At 39.1% G+C, this 11,347-nt stretch overlaps 1 protein-coding gene across 1 annotated transcript; it reads right to left on the bottom strand.

Annotated features, from left to right (window-relative positions):
* Positions 1-468: 468 nt before the first annotated feature.
* LOC119522030 (T cell activation RhoGTPase activating protein) lies at positions 469-9,839 on the bottom strand. The gene is made up of 10 exons (XM_037820757.1): positions 9,698-9,839; positions 9,032-9,119; positions 8,890-8,943; positions 8,511-8,577; positions 7,018-7,184; positions 6,143-6,304; positions 5,570-5,679; positions 3,954-4,149; positions 3,185-3,299; positions 469-2,530 (listed from the first exon to the last, which is right to left on the bottom strand). The coding sequence occupies exons 2-10, from the start codon at positions 9,059-9,061 to the stop codon at positions 1,257-1,259; spliced, it is 2,175 nt and encodes a 724-aa protein (XP_037676685.1). The 5' UTR covers positions 9,062-9,119; positions 9,698-9,839; the 3' UTR covers positions 469-1,256.
* Between the last annotated feature and the right edge of the window lie 1,508 nt (positions 9,840-11,347).

An 11,347-nucleotide genomic window follows, 5' to 3' on the forward strand; every position in this document is an offset into this window, starting at 1 on the left:
CAAATCAAAATCATATTAATAGTTTTATGAAAAATGATGATAAAGTAAGGAAAATTGACATTTCTAAGATACTGTATAAATATCTTAGTCATTGAGCATTGAAATTCTAATATGACACACACCTTACATTTTACCACTGTTTGCAAATAATCAAGCAAACTGAGGCATCATAGAAATGAGATAACACGTGTGAAAGTACTGAAAAGTTTAATTTGCTAAAAATGGGAAATATTATATTTGCATGCTAAGTTTTTCTGTCCTTTTAGTGACTGCTTGCTGAAAAATGGCTTAAACTTCTGGAAAACAGAGATTCTATCTAACTAAACACAAGATTCCCAGTCTTGCTGGGTGCCTGGAACAACAAATATATATTCAATAAATGCTTATTGAATGAACATGTGTATGATTTTCTTGGTGGATTTCTATTAACTGCAGGAAAGGAAGCACCATGTCAATAAAGAACGACCATTTGTGTTTTCAAATAAGGAGTGCAATTTATTGTAGTGAAATTACATTGAAGTTTTATACGATCCCCAAAGCACATCTAATAGTTTACCTCCACACTGTTGGATAAGACATCACTGAACTACAAAGAAATTCAAAGTGCTAAAAATGAGTTAATATTGATGTAATGCATTTTCTCTAATCTATGGGGAATAAAAGGACATATCTGAGCATTGTTCATAATTTTAATTGTGGCCTTTTCTTTCACTGGAGTTTGTAATGCCATTGAAACTCCAAACACTGAACTAATTCCTTCTGGTCTGGTTTCTTTCTTCTACTGTGGTGATTCATTAGTTGTCACAAAGCTGCTTATTAGAGTAAACTTCTAACAGAGATTTAAACATTTTTCTCTCAATGGAGTTTGTGGAAAACATGAAAATTGCGTGACATTTGAGGCAACATTAAAAAAAGATTATTTTTAAACACTCACCAATAGAAAAGTGCCCAGGAGGCAAGGATGCAATGTAGTTTACCTCAAGTACACAAACAAATATGTACACACATTTATGTAGACATTTTCACACCTAACAGCTTGTCTATGATACATTTTATACACTTGTTACATATTGCACACATTCAGGTTCTCACAGACACCCATTGGGTGGCTATCTTCATTGAGAACGGCAGTACATAACCTTTCCAAAGGAGCTTATTCTTGACTATTTTGAAAACAGAATGTAAGAGCAGTTCTTTTTGCAGTCACATATTTACAGAAATACCCTAAGTTACAGCATGGTGTACGGCATGCCTTCCTAAATATAGGATTCTTTAACATATTGGAGTTGGTCAGCCTCAAAGACTGGTTGACTACATCGGCGTATTAGATGGTCTTGCTTATTCTTCTGTATAGACTCAGACACAGTTCTTAATCGGTGAAGCTCAGATCTGCCTGTGACAGTCACTTGCCCTTCAGTTTCCACAGAGGCACTGACAGTCCTGTGTTTCCAGCTCTCAGCCACAGGAGACAGTCTGTGTCCATTAAGACACTGTTTACCGCATATATCTCTTGAATCCCCTCCTTGGTGAGAAGGTAGAAGAGGTGTTGGCATGGCGTCTTGACTGAGCATTCTCGCTCTCATACTCCCCACCGTTTGGCCACCAGTGGCAGTGAGTTCAGGTGTCTGGGACCACCGAATGGCCTCTTGATAAGATGGTGGGCTTTCAGGAATTCTCTGGTCAACTAGCTGGAATACATCGTCGACTGAGAGGGCATAGGATCTCGAGCTAACGTCTATAGCTGTTTGTCTATGGATTTCAGGCCAGCTTTCCTGGACGATGCGGCCCGCAAGCTGGCTTTCTTTTTTACCTTTCTTTACTTGGTCTCTGGGGAAGCCTTTGGTTCTCCCAGACCCAAAGCTGGAGGCTTTGGTCAGCACTCTTTTGTGAGAGGCAAAGGAGAAGGACACAGAGTGCTTTTTTATTTCTCTGTTGGGTTTACTCTTTTCAGACTTTGTGGTGAAAGACTGATGTCTTGTGAAAAAATGTCTTTTGGGACTGGAAGGAGAAACCATAGGTGAGCTGTCAGAAGAACCATCCAGCGAGCTGCTGGAGAAGGCTTTAGGTAACAATCCCCATGGTAACGCCAAACCCTGAGTCAAGTTCTTTACTTTCAGGTCCAGTGGTCTTCTGATTTTGTCTTCTACTGCAGGGAAAACATCCTCTGGAAATGGGTCTTCGGCTTCCTCACTTTCAAGACTAGAATCTGCCCGGGGCGTGGTGAAGTCTTCCTGACTTTTAGTTAGTTTTTGGTTTGTTATCCGGCTCTTGAGGCACTCTGGTGAGGATGACATGTTGGGCTCTGAATACCTCCTGTCTGATTGGCTGAGGGAGTTTTTGAGTCTGGCCACAGTGCTGACAATGGGCTCCAGGCTTAACTCACATGGGGTCTGTGTCCCTGTGTTGTCCAAGCCAGCCGCCATCTTGGTCTGCCCCTGGGGCTGCCTGCTCTGAAGGGAGATGACACCGTTGGATTCGACATCAGGATCTGTGCTGTCATAGGCAGAGTCATTCTGCAGGGTCGACATGTCTGGGGGAAGTTAAGGCACAGGTGAACTTTTTGTTCAGGTTTTTAGAAATAAACTTTAGTACAGTGGATCTTACTCTATGGCACTCAGTAATTTGGTGGAACTATTTTGGGGCTTGTTCTAGTAAGAAAGTCTATCACATTAACATTTATTTCTTTCCAAATCTACTATTTTGAGATGAAGAGAAGTAGGAAGAGGAAATATTAAAAAGAGAGAGAAAAAATACATGGAAAAGAGGAAAACAGCGTTTCATTGCAAATTTATTGATCTTAAATATTAAAATTATCTTTTTGATGGCTGTTTTATAGGATTATATCCTATTATGTGCCACCAAAAATTCCTTGTCCCAATCCTATAGCTAAAGGTTAATTAATAAAATTAGCAGTTGTTCATGATTTATAATGGGAAAGGGAAAAGTACCAGGCTGAAGTCAAAGGAGTATCTACAGTCCTGAGGAGATGTTGCAGGGAAATTCAAGAAAAAGATTTTTCACTTTTAATCACTACCCCCATGGGATTGAATCTGTTCTGATTTGGTGATTTACAAAGGCAACTTCTGTTTTAAATGCCAGAGATATTTTACACAACTGGCATGAACTGGCAGATGGACATGAAGTTTTCAAACATAATAGTAATCATAGACAGCACATTCTGTACCTGAACTATCAGTGTGTTCCAGGGAGTCATCAGAAGTGATGCTGGAATGCTCTGGAATATTCTCTCCGAATATCTCAAAGCAGTTATCAATGAGGAATTCCACCAATGTCTTAACCTGCGAGGAAAAACAAGTGGGTTGTCAGTTTAAAAAACATCTTTGTTTTTTTTTTATGTTTGCTTGTTTGTTTGTTTTTTCAGGTGGGCATGGAATTAGGATATAGTGGGAGTCAACTATTAGAGAGGGGCCAAAATGAAAATTAAAGATTTTTATGTCTCTGAAAAGAACACACATAATATATACCATCATATATATTAAACTTTGATATTAATCTCTGGTGTTTTTGAGATGTGCATTTTTGTTTGTTTGTTTAAGCATTTAAAAATGTCTTTTACTTTAGAGTAACAAAATTTTTCATTTAAGTAAATAGTTTTCTGAGGTTATAGTTGGATTGACAGGGTGTGATGCACAAAAGAAAAAAACCCAAAAAGCGTTTCTATCCTGGGAGACAGACTGATGTAAAAATCTGTAGAACTTATCTTCTGTCTCAGGGTATGACAGAGGACTTCAGCCTGGGTTATTCAGCTCCCTCAAATGCATGTGTCTATGGTAAAGGGAGTAGAACTCTGACAAAAGCATTCTGCATTTTTATATTTTTGCCTTGATTCTGAGCCAATCAGAAAAATTCAGAAGCATTTCATTGCTTGACATTTGCAAAACCACCAGTGAGACCATAAATTGGGAGTTCCTCATAAACAGACGAGAACAAACCTTATTGTTCAGCTCTTTCTGGGCTTCAAAGGACAGGCTTTGGTCATTCTCTAGGGTCAGCATGTTGGGACCGATGCAGATGGCTAGATTGCTCGAGTCCATCTTGTTAACTTCGGAGTTCTTGCTGATGAGGTAGAGCACCGAGACTAGGTGTTTGAGCAGCAGGAGGTTGGGCCGGGGGAGCTTTTCTGCAACCCTGAAATAAAGTTAGGGAAAATGTTGGTTTTCAAGGAGGCAAAGGGCCAATATAGCTGTAGTTTAGCAAGTTGCAAGTTTCTGCCTAAAACAGACTTCCTTTAAAATGAGGAAGATGCTTTTTCACAAGTAACATTGTGAAACATCCATTCAGACACTTCCAGTGCCAGTTGACACGGAATGAAACTGGTTAACCACAAGGTTTTGAAGACCTCAGAAACTGGTCTGCGTAATTGAACACAACCCTTTATTATTTATATAGATCTTAAATTATGAAGCAGAACCGGCATTAGACTCCAGAGTTTGCCTTCAAAATTTGAAAATCATTTTGTTGTGTAATCATTTAGACATGTAGACCTTCTTTCTGTCTTCTAACATGGCAACACTGGTTGTCTTGGAATACAGTCATGTGCTTTTTCTTGAACTGTGATCACCAAAAGAAGGTGACACATTTTAATACAATTTTGAGAAATCTTTATGGAGAATACATTAGTTTAAAAGGGTGTGTTCATAGACATGATGAAGGCAGCACTAGGACAGCAATATCACTGCTAAAAATTAGATTTTTTAAAGCCTCATCTTTTTCCAAAAAAATGAAATGGTGACTCCAATACATAGATCTTTTTCATTTGCCATAAGAAGTTTTTGTTATAAAGGAGCTTTTATGTCTTTAGGTAGAAACTGTTATTGTGATAATCGTAGGATTTTCATTTTGGGACTCTCTAATGCCTTCAATTCCATAAATATTTCATTGAAAATATTTAGCCACATGGGACAATCATTATATATATAGATATGTTTTGTTGGATTTGGTAAAAATACTATTAAAGTTAGGGATTTAGGGTTGTCTAATCACAAATAAATCACACTTTCCATTTACATATTTAATTATTTTTACTGTCACTAAAATGTGTTTCTATGTAATTTTCATTTTGGTTAATTATTAGACTACGAATTGCCTTATGGAGTTTTATGGGAAAAAAAAACAAGAAAACAAAAATCAAAAAACAATGCCTTCCAGAACTGTCTACAATTAAGACAATTTAAGAATTGTTGATTTGCATGATGTCAATCTATGGAGACAAAGGATGCCCTCAAACTCCTGCAATTTGTTGGTTAGCCTGTTTCAAAGCTTTCATCTATGATTACATCTAATTCCATCTTGAACTACTTATATTTTTATACTCGTCCACCTCTTGGAATTTGTGAGTTCTGAGGTTCACATTCCACTTATTGAGGTAGTACTTCCTAAAACTTCTTTTGAACGTCCAGGGTGCCTCTTGCTTTTTATTCTGGGGTTAGATGAACAGATTCCACTCTGATTCATTAAACATAAATCATGAAACATTTCAGCAGTTCAGCAAAGACTCAAACGGAGACAATTTGAGCGTGTCTCCCAGAGTTACTTCTTGAGGACTTACCGTTTCAGGGCCTCAATCCTGTCCTCCTCGCCCGGCGTCTCCAGAGCACCCATCCACTCCTCAAAGAGGTCACAGGAGAGCAGCTTCAGGGGGATGCTCCTGAGGAAGTCCTGTGGGGTGAAAGGGGGAGCGTTGGCCTGTTTGTGTAACATAATGCCCCGATACCTTCCTTCCCACCTTGCTTTCACTCCATTTCTGTACTCAAAGTGTATCCTACCATAGACTGCACTGAGGACATACTCTCTAATTCTCTCAATACTAAGTCAGCTAAGTCAGCAGCTTCCTGAGAGCAGGTATCTTATAAGGCAGAATCCCCAGGCGGGTGAATTCTGAGGGGCAAACTGATTTTGGAGCGCAGACTTGGCCTCGGGACAATTGAATTGCCTTTTCTCGTGGAAATTTGGAACTTAAGGCATCTGTGGTCATAAGAAACAGCAGTTTATCTAAGTAAATAAAAGGGCTTCCCTAAAATAACTAAACTCCAAGATGAGAAAAGCCCGTTAAATAATTGCACAGAATTCGCATGCCAGGGCCCATCGACAGGTCACCTGGGCACGGATGCTGTGAACTCACCTTAAAAACCACAGCCAGGAGGTGCACTGGGCGGCCTTCCAAGTCCACCACGCCTCCAGAGTTGAGCTCCTCCTTCAGCTCTTTGCGGGCTTTCTCGTTGGCTGCTTTCCTGAATATTCCTTCGGTTGAAGGGCCTTTCAGGCATAGAATGGTAAGAATATCCTATAGGAAACAGGCATAGGAATAGGAAACGGTTATCCTTGGTTTGAAGACATACACTACGCTGCTACTAATGCATGTAAAATCTTTGAGTTGGAGAAAGAGAATTAAAATAATGAATGTAAACATCATCTGTCTTTACATGTCAAAAAGTACCCTCTCCATAAAACTTAGTTCTCTTCTCCATTACACAAAGAGTCCTTAACAAGGAACCACTGAAGTCAGTCTTTCATTTTGGGCAGACTGCTATGAGCTGTCACCCTTAACCCTGCCATTTTTCTAAGAGGAGGTAAATTGTGGAAGTATTTTCTTTTGCTCTTTGTAATTTTGCACATTCTAAAATTACTTCAGGCCTCTTTCCTTTCAAATCATCCCATATGATGATCATCCTTTATAAGGATTTCTGATTATATATTACATTCCTTTTTGTTAATTTTTCAGAAGCTACAAATTTTCAGCATTCTTAACTCAGTGAAGTCAGAGGTATTGAGAACCCATCACTCTAAGCTCATTGACAAGTACAACTCATTTCTAGATTGTAAGTGCCCTTACATTCTCCTGAACTGCACTCACAAATGGAAACACCATTTCCAAAAGTGGAAAAAACTAGAGCTCAGCCCCAACAAATTTCGTGGGTGAATTACATTAAGATTTCCCAAGGAATTTTCACACCTGGCAGAAAACTGAAGTAGGTTTGCAAGTAAATGTGGGCTTACCTGAATAGGTCTGGGGAGCGTATCGTCCTCACCACAGATAATTGACAAGGGCTGGTCAAATAGTGATGCTTTCAATTCTGGCTCCAAAGTCCCAGAAAATTCAGATGACGGGGAAAGTCTTCTCATGAGAAAGGGCCAAGACAATACCTTCTTTCTCTTCTTAATTTCTATAGCCAAGAAAATATGGCAAGGAGAAAAATTAGATTAAAGTGTTAATTAGGAAAGATCTGTATAAGAAAATGGATATTGTCAGCCATATAATATTATCTATGATATGCTGTGTGGGAGCCATAGTTTTGAAAAGCCAAGAAAGAGAAGGATGTGACTCTTCATCTAGAAACACCAGACCGAAAAACAACCGCATTGTTACCAGGGCAACCAGCCCCTAAACATCAACACCAAGGATCCTCAAAGTCTCCACCTTTCCTGTTTTTACCCTTGGCTAGCTGTTTTGCTGCAGAAAACGAGCAAAACCTAATCCTGCAGGTCATAAACAACTATGCTCACTGCATTGACCCTAATAACCATAGGGGACATTTCTGATGTGAAATGGATTAATTTCCCCCTTGGACTAGTGAAGAAAATGAAACCTGTGAAGAGAGGAAGTGACTTGCTCAAGATTGTTTCGAAGGCACTTTGCAGAGACAGCAGCCATTGACCCTTGTGGCCATGAACGCCCTAGCCAGCCACTAGGGGGCACGCCCCATTGCGCAGTCCTCCTTCAGGGTCTCCCAGATGGCTGCTTTAGGACCGGGCAAGCACAAATCCCTACAGACTAGCTTGCACGTAGTCCTGGCAATTGGGAATGATCAGTAAAACGTTACCAAGATACCCTAGTCCTTCCAAAATCCAAAAGACTTGTGTGCAATGGGTATTGCATCTCACATGTTTCCTTCTTACTTTTTCTCTTCCTTTTTTCCAATTATAAAAGCATTCTTTTCTAAATGCATTGGCATATGTTCCCATACATTTTATATTGGCATGTGAAAGGAGGATGGAGAGAGAGAAATGGCCCGTCCTTAAAGTTCCGGAGACCTGGGTCAGGGTTACATTATAATGAAATTCATTAGGAAAAAAAATTAAGGGGTGAATGTTGGATTCTTTGGGATATTATATCAACAATTGCTTCAGCAACAATTGCTTCTAATAGGTTTTTTCCTCCGCTAGAAAAGGAAGGAAACTTAAAAGGCTTTGTGTATTTTTCATATGTACACACAACTTTGTCATAAATGTAAACCACCAGGAGGTTTGTCAACCCTACTAAAAACTCTTTGGAGAACTGGGAAATTTGCTATTGATAGGACCTTTTCTAGCAGAGCACTCTGCAACTCTAGTGAGCTGGAGCATGCCTGCCACTTAAGTGTTAATGTTCTGCGGTCTTTAAAAGAACATGTACAAAAAAAAATTCCTAGTAGAGAGAAGTGTGGTTTTGCAAACCAAGAACACTGGTTGTTACCACTTATAAAAAAGATCAGTATGTTTTCAAAACTCACCAATTAGCTGGCAAATACTATCTTCACTCTCACATGATGCCAACAGGGGATGTTCCTTGATATCACCCTAAAAATGCATTTATTCCAGTTAAAAATAATGATCAAAGCTACCCAAACCAGTCTTCTCCACAAAATACACCTATAACATTTTATTCCTATTAAAAATTAAGTCAATAGAATGCATTGATTTTTTCTATCCTCTAGAATTAATATTAAAGTCTTGACTGTCATCATATAAGATCCCAATTAATGTGTCTAATTTACTGGATTTATGATGTTAAACATCATTAAACAATCCAAATGGTATGCAATTAGAACACAAAGGAGTTTTCCATCTTCTTACAGTGCAGTTAAAAAGTTTTAGAAATTGCTTTCTTACCTCTGATTGACAGCCAATGAATGTCTCCATATTACTGGCATTTAGTGTTTTTGACTAAAAGAGAAAAAATGAAATTAGATAAACATCTTTTGACTCCTGCTTCTAGAAAATGTAAATTAAGAAATGAAAGAGAGGCACGTACAGCAGCATTGCAGCTACTTATCACCTTCATTAGAGTTTGGGCTGATGGTCCCGAGATGAATTTAGCTCCGCTGTTGTCTTGGCTCTGTCTACAACAAATCAGTATGGAAAACAGTTAGGCTGTACACACAAAATAAGTTGGCCAAATTTAGTGCCACTCTGCTCAAACACCAAGTTTCGGATACATGTTACCAGATGTCTTATGCTATTAAGAACAGCATTCAAACACACTTATTTCTAATCATTTAAGCCTGATATCTTTACCATTCCAAAGTGTGTGATTTATCTATTACATTCCCTTCAATGGAAGATCTCAATAGCAATTATAATAACTAATTTTTTTTGGAGTGCTCATTATGTGTCCGGTATGATATTTAGTACTTTACATGGATCTTCTCATTTAATCCAAAAGAAAAACAAAAACAAAAACAAAATATTTCCACCATACTAATTCTTGTAAACATAAAACAAAGACATTTGCCGAATTCCTAGGCTAAAAAAGTGCAGACTTCACTTTGAAGCAAAGCATTCAGTGCTCCGAGCCTTTATAACACTGCTGCATATTTATTCCACCCACAGTCTAGTTGTTTTCTGTTGAACGTGATTTTAATGATCAATGCTCTGCCTGGCAGCTTATTTTCTATTCATGTTAATTTATAGAACTTACCCTCGGAAAGCTGTTAGCCAGAGTTCTTTTACCTCCGGTGAACTGTGGAAAGTGGGAGAAACAGCATGTCACTCTGCTACTACTAATCCACTGTGGGAGAGACGAGACTGAACTGCTCTAACTTCACGTGTCCTGCATTATAAGTGGCAGTGGGGGCAGGTGGAAATTCAGAATTTTACTGAGACCGGAAAGAACATCATGGGCTGTCACACTGAGAGGGCCAGCCAGACACTGGGAGCTCTCACTTCCTCATTCCTTTTAGGGCAACCACGGTTCTTTTTTTTTTTCTCTCTCTCTTCTACTTCAAAGTAAAAAATCTGCGAACGATTTGAGGTGGAAAAGATGACATATGTCCCACAGGTAAAGGCTGTGCTTAATGTCATAGGTGGGATGTGTGAATAAAAAATTGTGTTATTCTGTATGTAAACATCATTTTGTTTTCTAGAGCGGTAATTTCAAGTGCCCCCCCCCCCACTTTGGTATCCTGTTTGTGTCTGTTTTGCCTCCCACCCACCATCATTGATTAGCATCCTCTGGGTGCAGGACACACTGTCATAGAACCAAAAAGAAATGCAAGATAGGGCCCTCCTTCCAGAAATCACCACTGTCACAAGCCAGGTTGGCTTCCTTTGGTTTTAGGAGACAAGCTGTGTTGGTCTAAAGCTGGATGTATCCCAGAAAAACATGTTCTTAAATCTAATCTAATTCCTGTGGCTGGGAACCCATTGCAAGTATGACCTTTTGATGAGGCTACTTCAGTTAAGGTGTGTCCCACTTTAATCTGGATGGGTCTTGATCCTATTACTGGAGTCCTTTATAAGAGAATGAAATTCAAACACAGAGAGAGGGAAAGCCAGAGGGAGCAGCCAGAAGCTGAAATTGATGGAACCAGAAAGAGGAGGGAGAGACCAGCAGATGCCACCAAGTGCCTTGCCATGTGACAAGCTAAGGACAAAGAATCACCAGCAGTCAGCCTCAGAATGCCACAGTTTTCTGGGAGAAAGCATCACCTTGATGCTTTGATGGTGACTTGATTTGGATTTTCTTTTATCCTCAAAACCGGACCTAATAAATTCTCATTGTTTAAGCCAACCCAGTGCATGGTTGGTTCCTTAATCAGCCAAGGAAACTAAAACACAAGTCCACTGGCATCAGCTGTTGACAGGTTAACCACACCCCCTTCTCCTTTCCATAATTCCCAGCTAAATGTATTATCACTTAATTTATAGTTGGATCAGCTCTAATTCAGACATGGAAGAAAACAAACAAGTCCTTTGATCAGACCAGTTTAAAGTAGAAAGGAGACGGTGGATTTCATCTGTCGCTTTCCTTCTTCTGAGTAAGAGAATCTCTGGTCTCTACGACTAAAAGACTATTTATGACATGTCCCAAATAGCTCAATAGTAGAATGGGTACATAAATTGTGATACATTCACACAGCAAAATAATATTTCATTGTGTGTAGATACCTCATTTTGTTTATCTATTTGTTTGTTGATGGGCACTTAGATGGTTTCCACCTTTTGGCTATTGTGAATAATGCCACGATAAGCATTGGTGTACAACTGTCTGTTTGAGATCATGTTTTCACTTTTTTGGAGTATTATCTAGAAGTGGAATTGTCAAGTCATATGGTAATTCTTTATTTAC

The sequence above is a fragment of the Choloepus didactylus genome, chromosome 2 (assembly GCF_015220235.1).
Source record: "Choloepus didactylus isolate mChoDid1 chromosome 2, mChoDid1.pri, whole genome shotgun sequence".
Lineage (NCBI taxonomy): Eukaryota > Metazoa > Chordata > Mammalia > Pilosa > Megalonychidae > Choloepus > Choloepus didactylus.

Excerpts from the sequence above, each read along its gene's own strand:
- LOC119522030 (XM_037820757.1), bottom strand. The coding sequence starts at position 9,061 with ATGAAGGTGATAAGTAGCTGCAATGCTGCT. Across the intron at positions 8,944-9,031 it reads TAAGTAGCTGCAATGCTGCT|TCAAAAACACTAAATGCCAG; the intron begins GTACGTGCCTCT and ends TTTCTCTTTTAG. Across the intron at positions 4,150-5,569 it reads AGGATTGAGGCCCTGAAACG|GGTTGCAGAAAAGCTCCCCC; the intron begins GTAAGTCCTCAA and ends ACTTTATTTCAG.